This window comes from Oculina patagonica, chromosome 8 (genome assembly GCF_052425735.1).
Source record: "Oculina patagonica isolate OP01 chromosome 8, crgOcupat, whole genome shotgun sequence".
NCBI classification, from domain to species: Eukaryota; Metazoa; Cnidaria; class Anthozoa; order Scleractinia; family Oculinidae; genus Oculina; species Oculina patagonica.
The window spans coordinates 13648773-13671554 of NC_135765.1; the positions used below are offsets into that span (position 1 = coordinate 13648773).

The following is a 22782-nucleotide window of genomic DNA, read 5'->3' on the forward strand; positions in this document are numbered from 1 at the left end:
TTAATATAAATGCAGTCTGACCAACTTGTTACTACTACGAATCGTTACAGGACAAAAGTACTGAGTGACTTTGAGTTAAAAACAAAGTTATCAAAATTGAGTTCAATTCACAGATTCATTTAGCGCGGAAAATAGGTGCGAAATTCCGCGAAATTCCGCTAAATCGGAAAACCCTAATGGGAAACGTTTCCAGATGAAATTCGTTAAAGCACGAAATGTATGCCACTTTCCCTTTTAAGTTCATTTTCTTTTTTCGTATTTGGAAAAAAGGGTAACTGTGTGTTATATAACTGAAATTACTGTACAACCGTTACTTTTCAGTGTGTGTCAAAACATAAGTCGTTTACTGTTTACTGTAGTGGTTTGCATTGTAGTATTACAGTGAAGTATAAATTATAAAAACGTAAGTAGCAGATTATCACTGTCGATATAATATCTCTTGCAATAACATATTTGCTGCAAGTGTTCGATTGTTTAGTGCATCAAATGTTGCTAATAAGAGAATTGAAATCATCTCTTATGTCCAGTTGATCTCAATTAGAGTTAAACTATCTACGTGGCCAAGCAAATGCATTGAATAATTAACATGATACATTATGTAAATTATGCAGTCGAACAGTCGATTCTTATCATTTTGAAATTGAAATTGGCGTCGTTGCGGCTCCAAAACGACGTTCGATTTTATCTTTTGTATCTATGTGCTTATGTATTAATAAGCCTTTGCATATAAAGAAAAGTAAAATAGCTCTTTGTTTCATCAGTATTTTATCTCTAGTAGGCATGTTATAAAACTAGACAAGATGATGGGCTTTTATCTCCAACCTCCAAGCCTCACGAAGTACAACACTTCTTCTTATTTGCACTTTCAGATAGAAAATAAAGCTGGAAAAATAACAACTGCTTTTTACTGTGCATTTATTATTATAATTCCAAATTTAGAAATAAAGCTGGCAAAAGTTGTCTGTACATGTACCGCCAGGCCGCCATTTGTGACAAAAAAAAGTTGGCTTCCCAATCAAGCATTTAGACATTGCCTGCGATTCGTGCAACCACCCTTTAAAACTGCCCATTTCAAGTACGGACGTGCTCGGCTTAACTTTAGCTGTGTAATTGTCCACAATATCCTGCCAAAATAATCACGCTAAAGCTTTCGTTAACTGGGTTAGTGTAAGAAGACAACGAGCGACGAAAAAAAATATTACTGCCATTAAAGGGAGGCTGAAAAGACGATTATTATCGAAATCGACATGGAAAAAGTGGCTCCTAGCGAAATCTTTTTGCCGAAACAAGAGACCATCAAGTCAGCTGCTATAAAGAAGAAATGGAGAGAGACACTTCATCGACAACTCAACACTTCATGGCACGCAATATGTGTTCCACGGCGAAACGAAGGTTCGAACTATCATATGGACAGTATTTCTCGTAATGGGTATGGTGTACTTTATTTATCAATCCTCGGTGCTTCTGAAAAGATATTACAGTTATCAAGTTACTACGAAGATGACGCTGAAGTACGAAAAGTCGCCTGAGTTTCCTGCAGTCACTATCTGCCATTTTAACAAGCTTAGAAAGAACTTTGTGCAAAAACACAACGCTGAAGACGTATTAAAGTACGCTTTAAGGTTTGCCAAGGGAACCAAAATAAACAGTAGCACCATAAATTGGACTGACTTACAGAATGTCACCATGGACTATATATACAATCATGGAGGCCATCAAATCAAGGAAATGCTAAAAACATGTTCTTGGAGTGGAGAAAAATGCGACGACGGAAATTTCACCAGAATTTTAACACCCATGGGTCTTTGCCACACTTTCAATTCGGGTAAGTTCTTTATTTTGTAATCTTTTTTGAAAAATAATTTTCTATGTCATGCAGAGATCAGTGCAGTGCAGTGTACTGTCCTATACTCCGGGTTTCGTTAGAGTTAAGCACGCTCATAAAAATGGAAGTTTCGAAGTCTACGTTTACATGTATGTAAGCAAGTTTATTAGTTGTTTCCATTGAATGGTTTTTCGGCCAACTTTTCAAATATAAAGTTTAGGTTCTTACTGTTTTTAGAATTTATTTTGCAAATTACCTACTCACACATCGTAGCCAAAACGCAAGCAAATGGCTCTGGCTTACGGTGTCATCTTTTACTCGAACGCTATGCTGTCCTAACTTATAGAAACGCCTGTGGTGACCCGTGCATTAAGTCTGTAAGATGACCTGAGACTTGCAATGCAAATTGGCTCTAATAGATGGGGAAAACGGATACACATTTCGCATGAACACTTCCCTTATATCTGGCTTTCCTTGTTCATTCAATCCCCAGTGAGGGTTAGCTTGCTTATCCAAAATATTTAAGGAAACTCATTCTCTTTAAGATGCTTAATTCTGTTTGCTTTTTTTTACCTTTTTTTCATCGAAGAATTATATCTTGTTGGCGAGAGCCGAATTTTAATGGTTCACGTATTTCAAAGCCTGTAGCGAGCGGCGTTCCTTCGATAGCAAAATTAATTTAAATTTTCGATGGATAATTCACTTGTGGTATATATCAAACACGAAAGAGAATTTCATTAAACATCCTACCACCAGAAAAGATTGGAAAATACAAGATATTCGTGACGAACATCGAAAAAGCTATGGTAGTTAACGTTTCCTTGAATTGTTTAAACTTGATGGTTTATTAATAAGTTTGAGAATCCGGTGGCGTGACATCAATTTCACCTACTGTGCTTGTATTTTTTGACGTTCTTGGCAAATTTTAAAATTAAAAGCGCAGTCTTTGTACTGCTAGCTAATGCCAGTTCAATTTTATACTGCCAAATATTGATTGACATTCCAATTAGTTGAACCTTTTAAAAAACTCAATGACATCACGAAGTTGTCAAACTTGATCCGGAAACTGCCAGCCGAACACTAGAGCAACTAGCTGAGCCATTCGCCTCATCACGTGCCCGTTTGTTCAGCCATTTACTCACTGCACATTTCACGGCAGAGAGTGACGAAATTGCTTAGCAAGTTTGATTATGAAGCCGCCATGTTGCATCACGTGAGCATTCTGCGTGTGTTTATTGGCCAGTTGATATTTCTGGCTGAGCAAGAAGCTCACGTCGCCCGCACACGTCAGGAGCAGCACAGCTTCTTATCTCATTTGCAAGGTGCCAAATTGTAATTAGGATACATTTTGTCTCAGATGACTGACTGACGCATCCCCAATAAACTTTTGACATTGAATGTCTCGTCATCAGAATTATCGCCTCGTCTCATCTTGGCATCAGAATTCATTCCGAATTCATGATTATTCGAAGCTTATTCAAAGCGCAGTCGTCTTCATCTTAAATATTCAGCCGGTATTTAGAGAAAAAAAAACTATCACTTGCATGTCTGGTTTGTTGAACAACATAAAATGCATCGAACGGAATATAGATCTGACAGTTACTCAAGAGAGCGCTTTGAATACCATTTTTTATTTTTATTTCACTTATTCACTTATATTTATATTTTTATTTATTTGTTACTGTTTTAAAAAAAATTGACTCCATAATGTAGAAGTTTCAGTTTGATCTAAATGATGCAATTGCAATTTGTTAATGTTTAATTAAAATCACAAGGAGAGGAGGGTCGAGAGATTTTAAGAGTGAAGAATGCCGGATCCAAGTTTGGACTAAACCTAGTCTTGGATGTGCAACAGTATGAGTATACCAGTTTTCTAGCGGACCAAGCGGGCTTTATGGTCCTCATACATGACCAAGAGACGCCGCCTATGGTTGAAGAACTGGGTTTTTCGGTTGGTCCAGGCACGTCAACATTTGCCGCGTTCACCAAACAAAAGGTAAATACAACACTGGTATATTTAAGTTCTTTTACACTTATAGTTATTAGCTGTATAAAGTTTGTCGCGGACATGGGTCAAAGAAACCCCTGGGTACCTGCAAGACCCAAGCCTATGGCAGTTTCTCTCTGTCATATCGGACGATCTGTTTCAAAGAGTGTACGAAAGGTTATTGACTCACTGCTGTCGTAGATTAGAACTTTCTCTTTGTGCTGTTTTCATGTAACAAGCTGGCTCACTCACTGGCAGGATATCAGAATATAGGAAAAGTTATGTGAGATGAGTCTGGAAGGTCGTCTTAAAATTCCAGAGATGTAAAACATCACGCCTTTACAGTGATTGTATAATTAGAATGGGAAAAAGATGTACATGAACAATTGGGAATAAACTATTCCACATGCGAAATACAATTTACAAGATGTGTTGTTCTGAAATGTTCAAAAATTTAAATCACTTACTAAATTAGACCCTGATGTTTTTAGGTTGTCAACCTCGAGGCGCCGTATGAAACGAATTGCTCTGCATCTGCCATCAGCAATATTCCTGGTTACTCTAAGTACACGACTTCCTCTTGTATGCTGACATGTCATTCAAAATATGTAGTGCAAAAGTGTGGCTGCAGAGACATCACATTGCCCGGTAAGAGTTTACTATGACTTTAATGAGGTGATACTGGCAATGCTCCAGATTTTGGTCCAACGACGGAACAAGGATCAACTAAAAAAGCCGCCCCCACTATATCTGTCTGAAAACATTTAGGCACGGACTAATGACAAGAGTTTGTAAGAACTTGGTTCTTAAAACTTAACAAATTGACATCAGTTTTTTATGCGTCTGTCCTGTTATTGATGATAAATTGCGTCACAACATTGTGAAAGTGTTGTAGATCCCCGAGCCGATAGGCGAGTGGATCTACAACAAACTTTGACGATGTTATGACGAAATTTATCATTAATAACAGAACAGACGCATAAAAAACTGATGTCAATTTGTTTTTTACAATAACAAAAAGCCAAAACCGATTTTAAAACGAAGGAAAGAATGCACGAGGAAGATGCGATTGTCGTACGGCCGCAGAATCTAATTTCGTCGTTGCAATTCGGAGAATCACATTCACAGGCTCGTAAATTAAAAGTTCGGTAAGAATACGGACATAAATACAAGAGAAAATTGGAAAGGTTCAACTAACCTTTAATCCAGTGAAAAGTGTTCACAAAGTAATCGGCTAAAACGCGGTTCAGCTTCGTAATTTCATTGACAGCACACATTCCCGCTCAACGCCGATTTTCAGATCTGAATCCTCAATAAACATCCTCATCTTTTCGCTCTCAGGTTGCAATGGTTTCTTAAGTTTTAACCGATAAATTTTTGATAATTTTCTCATTGATGACTTCTAGTTTCGTGGAATAATTCTCAACTCACCAAGAATACAGCGCTAAATCAGTGCTGAAAAGTTTGACAAACTCTTCGCTGATTGCGTCAGCAACGAGTTTCATGCATCTGTCCTCTTATTTACAATGAAAATTAACCAATCAGCGCGCGTGAATTCGCTGAGTTATTGTAAACAATAATTTGACAAGTTAACGAAAATATTTATTATTCTGTTTACCGACTTATTTTAACATTGAGAAAGATGAAATTCAGATTAGGTAATTGGATTGGGAAAAAATCTGAGTACCCGACGGAAATCGAACCAAAGACCCATAGGCGTATGCAAAAAAAAAAAAAAAAAAAAAACACACTTACTAGGTTGAAATGTGGTGCGCGTTTCGCAAACTGACAGAATCTTGGATTTCAAAAGCGTTCTGGGGGAGATAGAGAAAAAGTCGCAATTGAAATGTCGCTATTAAAAACTTTGTTTTCTTGTTATCTTCTTAAAGCCCTGACAGATGATGCCAACGTACCTGTCTGTGGATTGATTGAAACGGCGACGTGCGCTTTTCGTGAAATCGGTAGGTCACCTTAAAGCATTCCCAGAAGATAAGCTAAGTACCTACCAGTTATGCAACGCTTTCGAGTGATATACTATTATAAAAACTAGCAATGGTATATGCAATTCCTGCGGTTTCATTGGTTAACGTTAACAGGGATCCGGAATGGTATATGAGATCATATACCATTGACCACAAATGTGGTAGCCGATACGCGTTTGCAATTCTTCGGACGTTTTTAATAAAACAATTATTTCACTCGCGCTTGTTGAATTGGATATGAGATCGTTAAAGCCAAGTCGGTGCTACGCGCCTCGTTGGCTATCTACCACCTCATATCCAACGCGCGCTCGTGGAATAATTGTTAAATATCCCACGAGTCACTTGTATTTTCTCGGTATACACACGAGCCTTTAGGCGAGTGTATATACCATGAAAATGCAAGTGACTCGTAGGATATTCCATAGTATACCACGAGAAAGTGTTGTGTAACTATTTTATACCTATACCACGCCATAGAAAATATGCTTATTAAATTTCGTCGAGAACAAGATCGCGGCGAGCGATTGGAAGGTTGGGCTGAATACCGTCGAATAAACAACGACTTTCCTGTATTCTGATTGGCTGTATTTTCTATGGCGTGGTATAAATTCTGGTAGGCAGTACCTTCCGTATCGGTCAATGATAACAAAGAGGAAATGCAACAAAATCGAACTGTTTGAGAAAAAAATGCCTAACTGCAGAGGAAAAGAAAAGAAAAATCAAAACTGCATGAACTAGAAGCACATACTAACAAGAGCTGACCAGTGAAGGAATCTTATGCATCGACTTATAATTTATATAGAAAATTTAAGAAGCTGGGCAATCAATGTTTCATCACGGATTTACTTTATATTGTAATGGTCGCGAAACACGCTATGTCAAACAAAAAAATAACTATAACAATAATGCATACAATTAAAAGTACACAGTGCTGGTCGAACGCCCCTTCCCCCTCCTTGTAGAAGGGGACATGTGAGTAATAGAGGGCATGTGGTGTGAGGGCATGTATATATGTATGCCCTAGAGTTCCCGTTGCCGGAGGTCTGAGATTCCTTTTTTTAAACAATGAGCTGCAATCATTCTTTATCTTTTTCAGAAAATTTTTACAAGCTTAAAGGCGATGACTGCGATTGCCAAATTCCCTGCGAAACAATTTCATATAAGCCCAGTCTGTCCTATGGTGCTTTCCCAAGTCATAGCGTCGCTATTGACCAGGTAAAGCGACAGGCTTCATCAAACAGAACAGAGAGGCTTCATAAATCAGCTGATGACCTACACGAAAAGTTAAGGTGTGTACTCTTGTAACCCTTACGTCGCGCGCAAAACTCCATGTTGATGTCAAATTACTACAAAGGCGCGAAGGATCTGAGACTAATTGTTACTGACGCACTAAATATCATAAACCATTAAAAGTCATTGCCATTTGTACTGTGTACATAGTACGGTTGGGAGGCAACATGGCCTAACGGAAGGTACAATATTTGAGGCAGGGTCGAGCCGTCCACTCTCCTGGCCGGGAAAATTTCATTGCGTCTTTGGCCAATTGGCACTTAACACCCATAGATGAAAGCGATCGATCTCTTACCACTTAGCAATATCAATGGATACCTGCAGATATGTTATGGCAATCTGATAAACATGATGCATGGAAAGTATTCACCATACCATTTATGGGCTGTCGAGTAATCCGTTGACATGTCGTTATATTCTACACGCCAACATTAAAAAGCTAGCTAGTTTTATGAACTGTGACGAAGGCAGTAATGCCGACACGTCAGTGTTATAGGCCATTGCTTAGTATTGAGCTGTGTACCCTAACTGCACAGAATTTCACGCGTAATTAGCGCGCGCATTAACGAAATGGCGGCATTTATCTATCTATCTATCTATCTATCTATCTATCTATCTATCTATCTATCTATCTATCTATCTATCTATCTATCTATCTATCTATCTATCTATCTATCTATCTATCTATCTATCTATCTATCTATCTATCTATCTCGATCTAGTTCTTACTGATCGTAACTTTTCCAGGTAGTATCTTCTTTGAAATACCTCAAATTCCTTTCAACAGTGTAGCAAACTAATCTTATCAACTGATATATTTAATCCCGAAATTGTTTGCTCAATATGTTACCAAAGACGATCGATCCGGGGAATAATTACTGGTATCAAATAACCAAATTTAGCTTTATTTTTGGCAGTGAGAACTTGGTAGAACTGAACGTGTATTTCCAACAAATGGACTACATATTGATTGAACAGCAATCAGCTTATGACAAAGAAAGTCTAATGGGTAAGTCTTATGATAAAGAGAGTCTTATGTAGAATTCAGTAAAGCCGACATTCTCGTACCCAGAGTCCACGATCCTTCTGGACTGCGCCAGGGATCGAGACCTCACTAATTTGTGAGCATGCGTAGAGTATTTGTTATGTATTTTCAGACAATCAGATTTGTTAGTTTTGACAATGAGTCCGTGAATCGCGGACTTACGGTGTTAGAGCCGGCCAGAGGTCTCGATCGATCCCTGGCGCAGAATATAGGGATCGTGGGCTCTGGGGACGAGAATGTAAGGCTGTTCACTCGGCAGTTCATTCGGATCGTTGTTTTTGCAGTCTTCATCCGTTACTTACATAAACAGTAAAAGCCGAAATATTAAAACCTACTGAGTTCCGAAACTTTTTGGTTTTAATATCACAAATGGCATCCCACAGCGTTGGAACTATTCCTTCGCTTCAAATAATCAAAAACAAAAGGCTTTAAAAGGGCCTGTGACACTCTTTTACGCATGTGAGGTGATTCCATTTCTGATCCAGCAGAACACTTTTTAAGTCGGTATCTGTGAGACAAATCCTTTTCCATCGACCTAGGCTTCTAAAGGTTACTATTGAGACATTTGTGGAGGATTTTAGCCTTTCGCCTCGTAGCCGCCTTGTTTCTAGATAAAAGAAGAAGAAAAAAGCGAAGAAAAGATGAGAGGTCGAAGATAGGAAACCCTATTTATTAGTGTATATGCCTGTATTCCATGGACACGACCTTCAATATAAATATCCTGCCTTCCGATTTATACAAAGGGTCAAACGTCACGCAAAGAGAATGTCGAAAGCACGCGAGAACTCCAAGACAACTGCAAAACCCTGGCCCGGTTCGCGACTTTTGGTGTCAACCAAAATCGTACATTACCAATCATTTTTTACACAAAATTCTATTTCTACTTTTTTGCAGGTGAAATAGGTGGGCAGCTTGGGCTCTGCATTGGTGCCAGTCTTTTGACCGTGTTGGAGTTTTGTGACGTCATAGTCAGCCTGTTAAGGATACGTTTTGGACGAGTAGAAGCTATCTCAGGCCGCCAAATAAAGCGAAGCAAAGCATTAAATAAGAAAATGGTGTACTCTGCTTCACAAAACTCGTAAATCGTACGCAGTCTATTGTTTTAGTTATTTGATTTATATTGTCAGCATTTTCAGTTTGGTAAATGAATTGGTGTAGGTAATTGGAATTTTTTCCAACTGCTCAGTGGGTGAGTTTAGATGGGTTTGTTTCCCCTGGTGTCTGTAATGCTGTATTTGTATTTACTTTTTATGGAGGTGATTTATAGAATTATGTAAAAAAGACGACGTTTGGCCAAACCTGCATTTAATTATGACGTTGCCATGACAACTTTAAAGATGATGGACACGAGGTTGACATATCAAAATTTCCGCAAGGGATGAATATACAACAATTGTGGGGGGGGGGGAACCTCGAGGGGGATAGCATCCCCCCCTTTTTGTATGTCTAAGGATTGATACAAATCCGAATGTTTTGTAAGTAATACCTGCAGATATTTTGCGAGGTTTGTACTATTTTGCCGATAGATAAAAAATGACAGATACGACTCAGTAAAATTTCCGAAAGTATTAATTCATACTCCATTACGTTTTACTGTGATTTATAGATCCAAAAATGGGATAGGGTACTTTATTGTAATAGAGAATATAACAGTTTCCATGGAATTTAAAACTGAAACTTTTCATCGATAAATAATGGCAAAATCACTAAATAAAATTTACGATCCGATATCTGGTGGTATTTCTTACATTACAACGTGTTTCACAGCAATTTAAGAGAATTTTGCCATTATCTCCTGTCATGCATTATATAAAAGCATGGTTGGGTAATTCACGCTCTAGCGCTCTGGCGTTCGACTCGCTTCGGGAATTGCTGGAATTTTACCACAGAAAAATCCTTCCGCTGCCATGTAAAAAAAATCGCACGTACCTGGTTTCTTTAAGGAATTAGCAGCTCCGCGAAATCTCATACAAGTTTATAATTGCCACCATGAATGCGTGAAACTTCAATCCCATTTAAAGTAGATCATTCAATTCGTTATCGGGACGTTAGGACGACGAGGTAAGATAAAAGCTGAAAGAGCAATTCCTGAAGCGCAACGAATGCTTGACAGCCCTTGACCCCCAGTTTAGTGGTGAGTTTGAGCAGAGGGCGACCACCCCAACCCGTAAATTGTCATCCGATTACAAGAAACTTCTTTGGCGTCCCCAAACGTTTTGAAAGGGGTGGGTTTACGTTAGCAGGGGTCTATCACGTTCGAACTCAGTCACTCGACAAAGGCCGTTATACAGCAGGTATAGAACGCACGCATTATGTCAACTTTCGTCCAGTGCCTGAACTCTCACTTTTGTGCGAATTATAACTCCTATACAGGGCGCGTGGAAGCGAAAGTTCACAGACTGGATGAGTCACATTTAAGAAACCTCGCGGTTTTCATTTTAACTCTCTTCTGTCTATTAAATTTCTTGATTTTCCGTCGCTGGATATTGTTTTTAATTCTCATCATGCTCAGAATTGGAACTCGAAAGGGGAGGGGGGGGGGGGGGGGAATTCCGGAGACGCTGGAACCTTATAATGTGGACGCCCTGCACCCCAGCAACATTTAATGATGCGTGAATGTGAAAGCTTCCAAAACCATTTACACCGAAAACTCCACCAGGGGCGTCCTCCAACCTCTACTACATCAGGAGAGAGTTTACTTCCTACCCTCACATCTTCTTGGGAGGCGCGGTGGCCTTATGGTTAGCGCGCTGGAGCCGGATCGAACGGTTTGGGTTCGAGTCCTGGCTGGGATAATTGTGTTGTGTTTTTGGGCAAGACACTTTACTCTTAGAGCAGTTTTCAATTGAGTGTCGTAAAACCAAAACCAAAGTAATTACTCTGGCCAATCACAAAGGACACAGACAATCCAGTGAACCAATCAAAACTCGAAGCAAATACATGTAGCTGGCACGAAGCGCGGGAAAACGTGCGCGATCGAGTCACGATTGGTTTTGGTTTTAGTTCCGTGGTTGGCTGAGAAAGTGGCGCGAGATTTTTAAGCCAATCACTGAGTGTACTAATGCAAAACCAAAGCAAACGCAATTTACTTTCGACACTCAAGTGAAAACCGCTCTATAGTACCAGGTGTATAAATTGGTACCGGCGAAATAACTCTTGGATGCAACCCTGCGATAGACTAACATCCCATCAAGGGGGAGTAGAAATACTCCTAGTCGCTTATGCTAGTCGCTTGACACATACTGTACCTCCGCTCACGTCTTCAACGGTATAGTTAAGCGCGAGAACTATGCAGCCTGCCTGAACTCGGACTGAGAGAGTTAACAGCTACGGATCATTTACATTGTCATTAATTTTTGATCGGGCATTGGCCGCGCATGCGCACTATATCAACGACCGTAAAAAAGGATTGACTGATGTCGTTTACACATGTATCGATGGACTCCTGTTTCAAGTAAGTCACGTGGTATTCTGGAGCAAAGTAATAACGACATGGGAAAACAAGAAAACAGCTTGTGAACAACGATATGTGGACTTTCGAGTTGCAAACGGCCGTTTTGGCGTTACGCTAGATCGTTTTTTTTCTCCACGTACAGTGTTTGTCATGTAGGCTTTTGCTCACAAATAGGCGAGAACTAAGGGAGGTGTTTGTGCCTTCGTTTATTATAAAAATAATAGTTTATTAAACTCTTTCGCAGTTTAAAAGAACCTGAATAAGCAAGTAACATGAAATATGATAAGTATACTATTTAAAATTAACAATATATCAAAAGATGACCACGCATAATATTATTTACGAAAAGTAGCGAAATGTAAAAAAAGCTTTCAGCTCTTTTTGTCCTGCATGTAATGGCATTGTTATACAGGTAAAACCTTGGCGCTTTCTGCCTTGAATTATACTTAGACTCTGTTTGTGCTGGTCTCAGTCGGTAATAGATGGTGAATAGGATGTTCATTTGACTTCATTTGATTCATGTATTTACCGCATAAGTATTCTGTTCTAGTGTCCATTCTAACTAATTGTAGCTGTAAGGCATGAACATATGATTCGGCTTCAGAATAAATGATGTGAAGCGCCCTTTTTTGTATCCGCTCTATTGCAGGAGCCATGTGCAGGAAGAGTAGATGCGAAAAAGTGAGACATGATCGTCCAGCGCTCCTTGTCGTATAGAGTAAAAAACCTTCATATCTCCCTCCTAGAGGGTTTCACGGATTTTCGTCTAGTTTGCCCTCCTCGTGTAGTCCATTGATAGCTTTTGTTAAGTATTGGCTTCTTGGCTTTCTGTATTATTTCCCCGGAGGGGGGGGGGGGGGGGCACTCCCATATATGAGCTATATAGGTATGGTTTTCAAGCAGTTTAGTCTGGGATAGGGTATAGAAATCAGAAAGTTTTGGTCTAGAAAAGGGTAGCATTTGCTGGAAAACTGCTATGTGTAATGAAGAATTTAGTCCAGAATAGGAATAGAAACTCAGGAGAGAAAGAGACTTTCCTAAACGTAAATAAAATCATCGCAGCATTGTTGTTGACAGATGGTTTTCCATTAAAACACTGATAGTGATACAGTTCTAAAAAATGCAATGGGATAGGGTAGGGATTTACGGTGTCTTGTCTAGTAAAGGGTTGCAAAAATCAGCTGAACATGGTCTGGTATAGGGCAAGGGCTTCAAATACCCAGCGGCACACCCCCACCCAAAAATATACAGGGTGCCCCCCCCCCCCCGGGATTATTTCTAATTTGTGTAGACTTGTTTAAATTCTGGCTGCACTCCTATCAGAATTTCGAAACCAGGTATTTTGTAAACTGGAGACAAGAAATTCAAATCATTTTACTTTTCTTATTGTAATGTTATCTTTTGCACCACATTTACTTCAGTTGTATTCTATGCAGTTTTACCTGAGTTCACTTTTATTCACGGAACGGGTATTTTGATTTAGGCAAGTCAACATACAGTGCATCTGTTATAGGTCAAACTGGTTAATCTGTTTGCATCCTAGGTTAATCTGTTTCAACCTGAAGATGATACTCTTTATATCACTTAAAACAATTTGAATTAATTAAAAAGAAATCCCAATTAATATATTCATATTGCTTTAAAAAGTGATTAAAAAGTGTCATCTTCAGATTGAAACAGATTTAACCGGAAAACCAATTTAACCTATAACATACCCACGATCGAAGCAAGGCCAAGGAATGTTATAACTTGAGTGATGGACAAAGGTTATTTATCTCCAAACGACTACTGGTGATGGGTGGGATTAGAAAAGAGATATACATTGTTTATCACAGTGCATAAAAAAACTTAGAACTTCAAAGACGTTTAATTTCTGCGCAGAAAAATAACGTACGCAGTAACAAGAAAATGTTCTGAAAGTTTTATACTACTCGTATGAATTATTTTAGGGTTTCAATGAACAGTCAACTCCCACTATAACGGACACATTCGGGACCACAATTTCGTGTCCGTTATAGCGGAAGTCCGTAGTCGCGGGAGTTATTTTCAGTAATATATTCTTATTCGAGGGTCTGAATGGGGGGGGGGGGGGGGGTCCTCATGTCGGTAGTCAGTTAAAATTTAATAATTTTGTCGTTTGTCGGATCGGTTATATTTTTCGCCCTTTGTCGGTAGTCGGTTACCCCAATCAGACCCTCTTATTCGCCGGGACTTCAGCTCCTGTCCGTAATAATGAGGTATTCCTACTAGCGAGGTGTCCGCAAGACGGGAGTTGACTGTATAAAGAATACAAACGAAGTGATAGCTAGCTGGTGGTAAAATGTTCTTCGTGAGCTGGTCTGCCAGGAAGAGACAAATCAACTCAAGATGCATTTAATCTGCAACTTTATTTTCTTACTTGGTACTAACTTACACGTTTCAGCCGTCCTGTTTTTGCTTTAAGCTGATAATAATAATAAACATCTTCTTTCCATAATATCTTTCAAATACAATTAGGGAAGTTTAGTTCCCTACGTCGAACCTATGGATGTATGAAACATAGAAGCTATGGCAACAGACAAACATACATAGTACTTTTTCTTAAAAAAAATTAATATAAAGCAGTGGTGGAAACCACGTAGCTGCCCAATCAAGCACTCTAGCCAAAAAAGACAAAAACAAAACAAACAACAAAAGTGCATAAATGCCATTGCCTGTTGATTTGACGAGATGGCACAGGAATTTAGTAGCGGAGCTCCACAGCGGCCCAGCGGAGCCCCATACCCATAGAAAATTCACAGAAATAGGAAAACCATGAACTTGAGTTTTTATGGTCATCATGGCTAGCGGCATGGCTCGCGGGCGCGTACGGCGTACGTACGGTGTTGCGCACTTCAGAAATAGATAAACACTCATCTATTTGTTACTGGGCATCCAAGTTATGGTCAATTGACAGCTGTCAATACAAGGTATCCGCTGACCAGTATCACGTGATCATATCGCGGGCTCAGGTGTATAACTCATCGAGGTAACGCGTTTTTATAAAGTTGACCGCTGACCGAAAAATGGTTTTTCTATTGGATTGCGGGCTCATTAACTATTTTTTATGCCTACGGTCAGTGAATTCAGATATTTTAATAAAGGGCAAAGTAAATTACCGGGGAGCTCCGCTTTTAGGCTTGGCTAAATCTATTTAATAGAACTCTTTTAGCCAGTCAAAATTAAGATAGCATCAACATTGAATAATATTTCTCCCTCATATTTAAATTACCACTGTTTATTATTCCACTATTTCATCATTTGACAATCTGTGGTCAAATGATGTTATTACACTGTTGTATTCCCTATTACACTGTTATGCTACATTTTGAACTAAATCAGAGGAAAACGTAGTTAAAAAATATATCAGTTATTCAATTTGTTCGCAGATAATATTAAATAAAAAAAATAAAAAAATATATGTTTATAGTGGTCATGCACTTAGCTTCATATCTCAACGAAACAGAAACTGAAACAGAGGAAACAAATATTTTTAAAAATAAACATAACAAGGTTAAAAATCCCAACTGGCAGGAGGCAGACCAGTTGGCTATATACAAAGCGTGGTCGAGGATTTGAACTCGGGACAACCGAGAAACAAATCCAGCTAGTGGCAAGGGCATTCTTGGACATTTTACCTAGTCTTATCTAACACATTTCTTCTCGCCCCTGCGGAGATCGGAAAATATCCGCGTGCAATATTTGTAAAATCATCGAATAAGATGTATTAAATTACCGCACCCATCCATTGAAGAAAATTTCTATGCCTAACTTTAATTCGTTCACCCTAACTCATAATGATTCACAAAGCTTAAACAATAAACTGAGAACGATTTACACGCGCTGCAAAACATCTTTTCGTTTCTTTTTTAGTGCTTTTCTTCGCTTTATTTGGCGGCCTGAGAGTTCTGCGTGTCCAAACCGTATCTTTAATATGCTGACTATGAGGTCACAAAATTCCACCACGGTCAAAAGACTGGCACCAATGCAAAGGCCGAGCTGCCCACCTATTTCACCTGCAAAGAAAATGTAAATAGAAATCTATTACGGTGCTGGTATTATTTTTTACGCAATATTTTGTTAACAAAGAAGGCGAAATTTAAACCAATTAACATAACGAGCCGGCTCTTAGCTCTTCTTAACTCTATATAACCACGTAGTAGTGGTAGTGGTAGTGGTAGTGGTAGTGGTAGTGGTAGTGGTAGTGGTAGTGGTAGTGGTAGTGGTAGTGGTAGTGGTAGTGGTAGTATAAAGCATGGCTGTCAGTCTTGCTACACTATACCCTGCTACGCGTTGATGAACAAATGAATGAATGATATAGGTGCTTATATAGCGCATTTACAAAGCTTAATGCGCTTCACAATTAGAATTGTATTGGATGAGACCCAAAATCAGCACATCAGGCGCCTTTGGCAGCCGCTATCCGTCCATGTGTATGATCTCACCCCACCACCCAACCCATAGAATAGAAACAGACCACAACACCGGGAACTTCGTGCCCTACTCCGGCTTTACGATGAGTATGCTGATTATAACACTGGAGATGCAGGAGACGGGGCCTACGGTTTATCGTCCTTACCCGAGAAGACTAGAACGCCTAACCATTTGCAGATGTAATTACAAAGGCAGCACGCTCTCCTCAATTATTTTAAGACCCTGAGTGTTGGTCCGGTCCGGGAGTCGAACCCGAGACCTCCCGCATGGCAGTCCGGCGCTCTACCAACTGAGCTTACCGGTCGGTAACACTCCAACAAAAAAAAAACTTAAAAAAGATAAAGAGAAATAAGAACTGGCATACTAGGATTTATACTCGTGGGTTTAGAAATACATTATGAAAAGCTTTTGGCACAGCATGTTTCAACGTACCCATGACGCTCTCTTTGTCGTAGGCCGGTTGCTGTTCGATCAGTTCGTAGTACATTTGTTGGAAATACACATTCAGTTCTACCCGGTTCTCACTGTCATGGAAAGGAAAAATAGTTCATCAAACACTAGATCTTTTCTTTTACAATATTTACCCAATTTTGTTTTAAAGTAGATTGCAGTTGGAAACTAATAGAGCAGTCAGCGGGAGTCTGACTGTGATAGGTTTTTATTCTTGCATTATAGTTCGCGCGTGATAGGTGAAATTTATGTTTCTTTCACCGTCAGGTGCGTTTATTTAAGGCTGGTTCTCATGTTATTGCCCCGATCGTTTCTATCGCCTCTGTCACTTTAAAAAGTTTTCTTGAAAACGGGGAGATTATATAGAAACATTACACGGGCGATCACGTCTGCGGCGATTGGGCGATCACGATCGCTTGGATCGCCTGTGTTCTATCCTTGTAACTTCTATCTCCCTTCTTCGCCGTAAAACTGCAATAACTGAGAAGATAGGAGGCTTTTGTGTTGGATCTAGGGCTAAAATGATTGTTTTTCGTAGGTCTTCGCTCATGCTAGGCGATCGGGACGATCATATGAAAATCCCCGATCGCTTCCAATCGTTTCGATCGCCTACGATCGTGCCAGTTTTTGCAAACGATCGATGCGATAGAAACGATCGGGGCGATCATTTCAGAACCAACCTTTAGAGAACATGAAATAAAATAAAGGAGTTAAGTGATAATATCACTTAACTCTCTTATTTTAATACGTCAATATGTCATAGTGATGACATTTTGCTTCTTGAATCTCGTTGGGAACAAAGCGCATGTATAGTACGCTTGAGACACATGTACGGTAGCTCAAGTAACGCACCTGTACTTTTCATGTAGAGCATCACCTATTTTCCTCCAATTTTCTTCTGAGCTATTAAGTGAAGCATTTTTTCTTGCCTCGTCAAACGCCACGCTGTAACTGGGAAAAGCACCATAAGAGAGGCTGGGTTTATAAGAAGTTGTTTCGCAGGGCACTTTACAATCGCAGTCATCGGCTTTAAACTTGTAAAAAGTTTCTGTAAAAAGGTAAAATGAGAGAAGCTCAGATCAACAACTCCCCGAATAAGACAACGGAAAACCGGACAAAGTTATACTGTATACCGCATTACTGTACTGTGAGGGGAAAGTGGGAAGGGGGGGGGGGGCGGGGTGGGCTCGAAGTAAACGAATAATGCAATAAACGGTCAAACGCGGACGTCCGAAAATGTTGTATCCGATGTGAATGCATATTATGCGTATTTCAATACAGTCACTTACCCATTTCACGAGAAACGCACGTCACTGTATCATTCAGATCACATACATGTATTTCTGGTTCATCTGTTAGGGCTTCAAGGAAAAAAAACTGTCGTTTACTAAGCATACAATCACTACAGTTACCACTGTTGAATTTCTGAATGGCCGATACCAACATTTATATATGCAGGACGCGTGTCACAACAAATGTAGTAAAATTGCCTAGCTCGCCACTGATAGAATGCTCAATAGCTTGGGTATCGATCGGAGGGCGAAAGTTCATGGAGATACCTGAAGGGGACGAAGGGGAGGGGGGAGGAGGGGGCTATAAATCCAATTTGCAGGCCCAAAATTTTGCCTAAATCCCATCTCCCAGCTTACTGTTTTCCAAATTTTCCAAATCTCAGTCCCAGTTCCATTGTTTTTTGTTTTGCGGCTCCCCGTTCCAGTGACCCAAGTCACATTTTTCAAATTGAAATTTGCGCAAGCCCCATTGCGGTCTTTTTTGTCGAAACAATTTGGGATAAATTGCCCTTGTAACAGATCGGTCTTTTTCTTATTTCCACTCGTGGCAGCGCCACCAGTGGAAATTACCACAGCATGAAAATATAACTTTACCGTGGTGTAAAGCCCAAATAAAGCTGGCGTAAATTTGGAATAAATTCAGATATACGCTGACTTTACATTTTTTAAAGCTGACCTTTATCCCAGCTTTACACTCAAGTATAAAGGCATCGCAAACAAAGAGACTTCTTTACACCAACTTTAAATCACATTTACACACGGTAATGTAAAGCTCAGTTTAACCACCTTTCACAACATTTAATTGATGGTGTAAAGTTGGTTATCCAGCTTAAAACCAGATTTAACCACCTTTAATTTCATGTAAATCCCAATTTTTATGCTGTGTACTAAAAAGTCCGATCTGTTCACAAGTACAGTTAATCCCTAATTGTTTCTGGAACATACTGTTTCCTATACTAACTTCGTAAAGTCCATTCCTTACCAGGCAATGTGACGTCCCTGCACCTACAGCTTTCCATTATATATTTTGATTGACACGCCAGCATACAAGAGGAAGTCGTGTACTTAGAGTAACCAGGAATATTGCTGATGGAAGATGCAGAGCAATTTGTTTCATACGGCGCCTCGAGATTGACAACCTAAGAACGTCAGGAGCTTAAGTAAGTCAAGGATTACTTTCTCTTGGGATTAAGTGAGTGTAAAAGTAAGTGTTTTTTATTTATTTATTTATTTATTTATTTATTTATTTATTTTTTTGTTGTTGTTGACACCCCAAAAAGAATAAGAAAAGCTTCGCTGCTCGACGCTCGCATTTTCTCTGTAAGCTGCTTTCTTCGCGGGCCACAGAAAAAAAGTGACAGAACACGGCTTGTCTACTTGAGACCGAAATCGTTTGGTCATTGATCTTCTGAAAATATCAGGACAATAACTTTTAACGTTCTCACTCGCCAGCCAAAGAGTCTTCCAACTGTTCATGTACAACGTTTTTTTTTTTTCCAGTAGGAGTTAGACTAAAACAATCAATTTACTTTAAAGACGTGTTTGCTCCGTTATTTCTTATTTGTTAGAGTGCACGACAACATTCTCTGGTTCCCCTGCAATTTTAGAAGTACCCTGGTATATTTTTAGCTGTAAAGGAATCTCCCGCCGGAGACGCAGTTCGTCACAAACAAAGGTCACAAAGAAAAAATTATCAGTCCCCGATGTAATTACCTTTAACATAATTATTACCTTGTGTTTGGTGAACGCGGCAAAAGTAGTCGTGCCAGGACCAATCGAGAAACCGAGCTCTTCAACCATAGGCGGCGTCTCTTGGTCATGTATGAGGACCATAAAGCCCGCTTGGTCCGCCAGCAAACTAGTAGTATACTCATCCTGCTGCACGTCTAAAACAAGGTTTAGTCCAAACTTGGAGCCTGCATTCCTCACTCTTAAGATCTCTCGACCTTCCTCGTCTGGTAATTTAAAGTAAACGATGACCAATGAAAACGATTGTTGCAAACTGGTTTTGTATTTTCATTACAGTTTACGTTGTGTACTGCCTTTATTACTACTGTCATCTTGCGTTATGGCATTGTCAGACTCTCACTCTCATGAATTGCAAAGCAAACACTGCAGCGATATTCAGCGGATACGTCAAAGGCGCAAGAGCAGATCCTCTCTTTCCGAGCTTTCCAAAAAAACTCCACAACTACAAAATAGTGGCCAGCGGGACTGTCCGATACTGTTACGTTTTCGAATAGCAGTTAAAGGCGTTTTCTCATTTGTGTTTTTAAAATGGCGCAGTACGCTGGAAATTTGTCACATTCGAACCTAGTTGTACGTTGAGCCTAGTTATTTTGAACGGTCCTGTTAATCTAAATCATTGCGAAAACTTTCCATGATTATCTTTTCATCTGCTTGCTAAATCTCTACGTCTTTCATTCAGCTTACGAAGTGTACAACGTGCCAAACATTTTCCCCAGGAATAACGCTTCCCCAAAGTCGGGTTGCCTTGGTACTCCCTTCCCCTCCCATAAAGTCTGTACGTTCGTTCGTACTTACAGAAGTGCGCTGACGTCAGAACCACAATTGCTCGCATCGACAGGTTACCAAAATGCCTTACCAATGGTGCTCCGCTGGCGCGCCAGAGCTCTGCTATTAAGTCTTACAGCATTCAGCATCTATGGCATAATTACTGGTTTTCCTTTTCATAGTATAGTTCTGCGCATTAAACACGAGTTCCCCGTGAAAAGTGAAAGAACGATATTAGGCTTATTAATTCCCTATTTGGCTTTTTTCATTTTTCCTTTTTGTATATGTATGGCTTGCCAAGGAACAAAATGAGTAGAAAAGAAAACAAATATATTCCGACTTCTTTTACAAGCACGTTTGGTGTAATATGTCAGCATCCAAAGGGATTTCTAAAAAAAAATTTTAAAAAGTCGTTTTTATATGCACGTACACGTCTCAACGGATTGGTAGGAGCTCATCGGTGTTTAGTAATTAAGTTGATTGATTGATTGAATAGTTAAACATGGCTAACTTGCGTTTTTGTGACTGATAATTAAGTCTCGGCCAAGAACGCGTAGAGATAAATGTTTTTAAAGGTCAGTTAACTGCATAAACAGTTTTGAAATGCGAGAAATTAAACTAGCTTTTTGGTAGCATAAATCTAACTTGGTATTATCGGCAGTGAAGAGGGCGACTTTTGACATTTGCTGAGAAAACTATAAATTAAACAAGCAGACAGGTGGTACAATAGATCATTGCCACCCGCAAGACAAAATTTTCTTTCAAAAAACTGTACAACAAATCCGCGATCGGAAGATAGCCGCTCGTTGCTAGCTTAAAAATACCACAATGAAGGAAGTCTACGACCACATTTCTCTTGCTAGCACTCGGTCGTTCAGGATGGCTGTGTTTAGCATTTTTACTATTCAAATGTCGCATATGAATGATGGTTTTACGCTGTTATAAGAGTAACATAAAACATCTCTAACCATGAATTCTACAAAATAATTAAAAATTGATTTCATCTACCCCCTCAAAACAGTATTAAGTTATCTTAAATTTCGAAGCCAAACAATATTGATTCCAGAAGTTTACGTGATCTACAACGTTACATTAAATAGATGATTGGTATCTCGCCTCGAGAAAAATATTTTTAAAACATATGTAAAATTTAAAATATAAAGAAGCATTTTAAACGAACTTACCCGAATTAAAAGTGTGGCAAAGACCCATGGGTGTTAAAATTTTTGTGAAATTTCTTTCGTCGCATTTTTTTCCTCTCCATAAACATGTTTTCATCATTTTCTCGATTTGATGGCCTCCGATTTTGAGAATGTCCTCCATGCTGAAGTTCCGTAAGCCAGTCCAACCTATTGTGCTACTGTTTATTTTGGTTCCCAGGGCACCCGTCAAAGCGTACTTTAACACCTCTTCAGCGTTATGTTTGTCCACAAAGGTCTTTCTAAGCTTGTTAAAATGGCATATAGTAATCGCAGGAAACTCAGCCACTTCTTCGTATTTCAGTGTTATCTTTGTTGTAATTGGATAACTGTAGTATCTTTTCAGAAGCACCGAGGATTGATACGTGAAGTACGCCGTACCTGCTAGGAGAACTACTGTCCATATGATAGTTCGAATCTTTGTTTCGCCGTTGAACACGTACTGCATGCCGTGAAGAGTTGAGTTGTCGATAAAGTGTCTCCATTTTTTCTTCATAGCAGCGGACTTGATGGTCACTTGCTTCGGAAGATAGTTCTCCCCGGGATCCTTATCCATGCCGATTTTCGGTAACACTTGTTTATTCAGTCTCCTTTTAATAGTAGCGCGGGAGTCTTGGTCCTTTGTTATCTTCGCATCCCCTTTCAAAATTACGTGCGCAGCGGCGATCTTTCTACAGCCATCGTCTTTCGACGTGCTGTTTGAAATGAGCAATTAAAAACCGATGTATACCGGTGTTTGCATTGTTTCATAAATGAGCCCACAATTTCAGAACGTCATGCTTGTGGGCTGTGATTGGTGGATTTTGATCCGTCTTGTTTGTTTAGCATGTCGAAAGATGGAAGTTGAAAGATAGCCGCTATGCACGTAACACTGAAAGCAGATGTAAATATGGCGATAGATGATTTTGTCAAGTTATTGCGCACAGTTAGTTTCAAGTACCCTAGTTATTCGGTTATAAGGCGCACGGTTTTTTTTTTGAGAAAAATCTGTTTTTCTGTGGGAAGTTTATGCCAAAATTGGGGTGCGTCTTATAGCCGAGTATTTCCGCCCAACAAAATCTTATGACTGCCATTTTACAGGAACTTACAGTTAAAACAAAAAAAAAAGAACCACTTAATGTTGGTTATTGATTTACAGTAAGATATATTGAAAGAAACAACATGTTTCAACGCAAAGTTTATTATCGCGTAACAAGTTTTAGTAACACCTGTATATGCCAGCATTTTGTTAAAATAGACCAAGAAAATCAAGCATACTCATTTGAAACAAACCTTTCTAAGCATGGAAAGTG

At 39.4% G+C, this 22782-nt stretch overlaps 2 protein-coding genes across 2 annotated transcripts; one reads left to right on the top strand and one right to left on the bottom strand.

The window, feature by feature from the left end:
* Window positions 1-1349: 1349 nt before the first annotated feature.
* Window positions 1350-9387, top strand: LOC144664391 (acid-sensing ion channel 4-A-like). Its single transcript, XM_078525502.1, has 7 exons — window positions 1350-1825; window positions 3601-3821; window positions 4304-4460; window positions 5702-5773; window positions 6891-7083; window positions 8002-8093; window positions 9024-9387. Exons 1-7 carry the CDS (start codon window positions 1426-1428, stop codon window positions 9209-9211), a joined length of 1323 nt encoding a protein of 440 aa, XP_078381628.1. The 5' UTR covers window positions 1350-1425; the 3' UTR covers window positions 9212-9387.
* A 5732-nt stretch (window positions 9388-15119) lies between these two features.
* On the bottom strand, window positions 15120-22046 carry LOC144663127 (acid-sensing ion channel 4-A-like). Its single transcript, XM_078524061.1, has 7 exons — window positions 21476-22046; window positions 19509-19732; window positions 18760-18916; window positions 17775-17846; window positions 17338-17533; window positions 16468-16559; window positions 15120-15617 (listed from the first exon to the last, which is right to left on the bottom strand). Exons 1-7 carry the CDS (start codon window positions 22044-22046, stop codon window positions 15436-15438), a joined length of 1494 nt encoding a protein of 497 aa, XP_078380187.1. The 3' UTR covers window positions 15120-15435.
* Window positions 22047-22782: the final 736 nt, after the last annotated feature.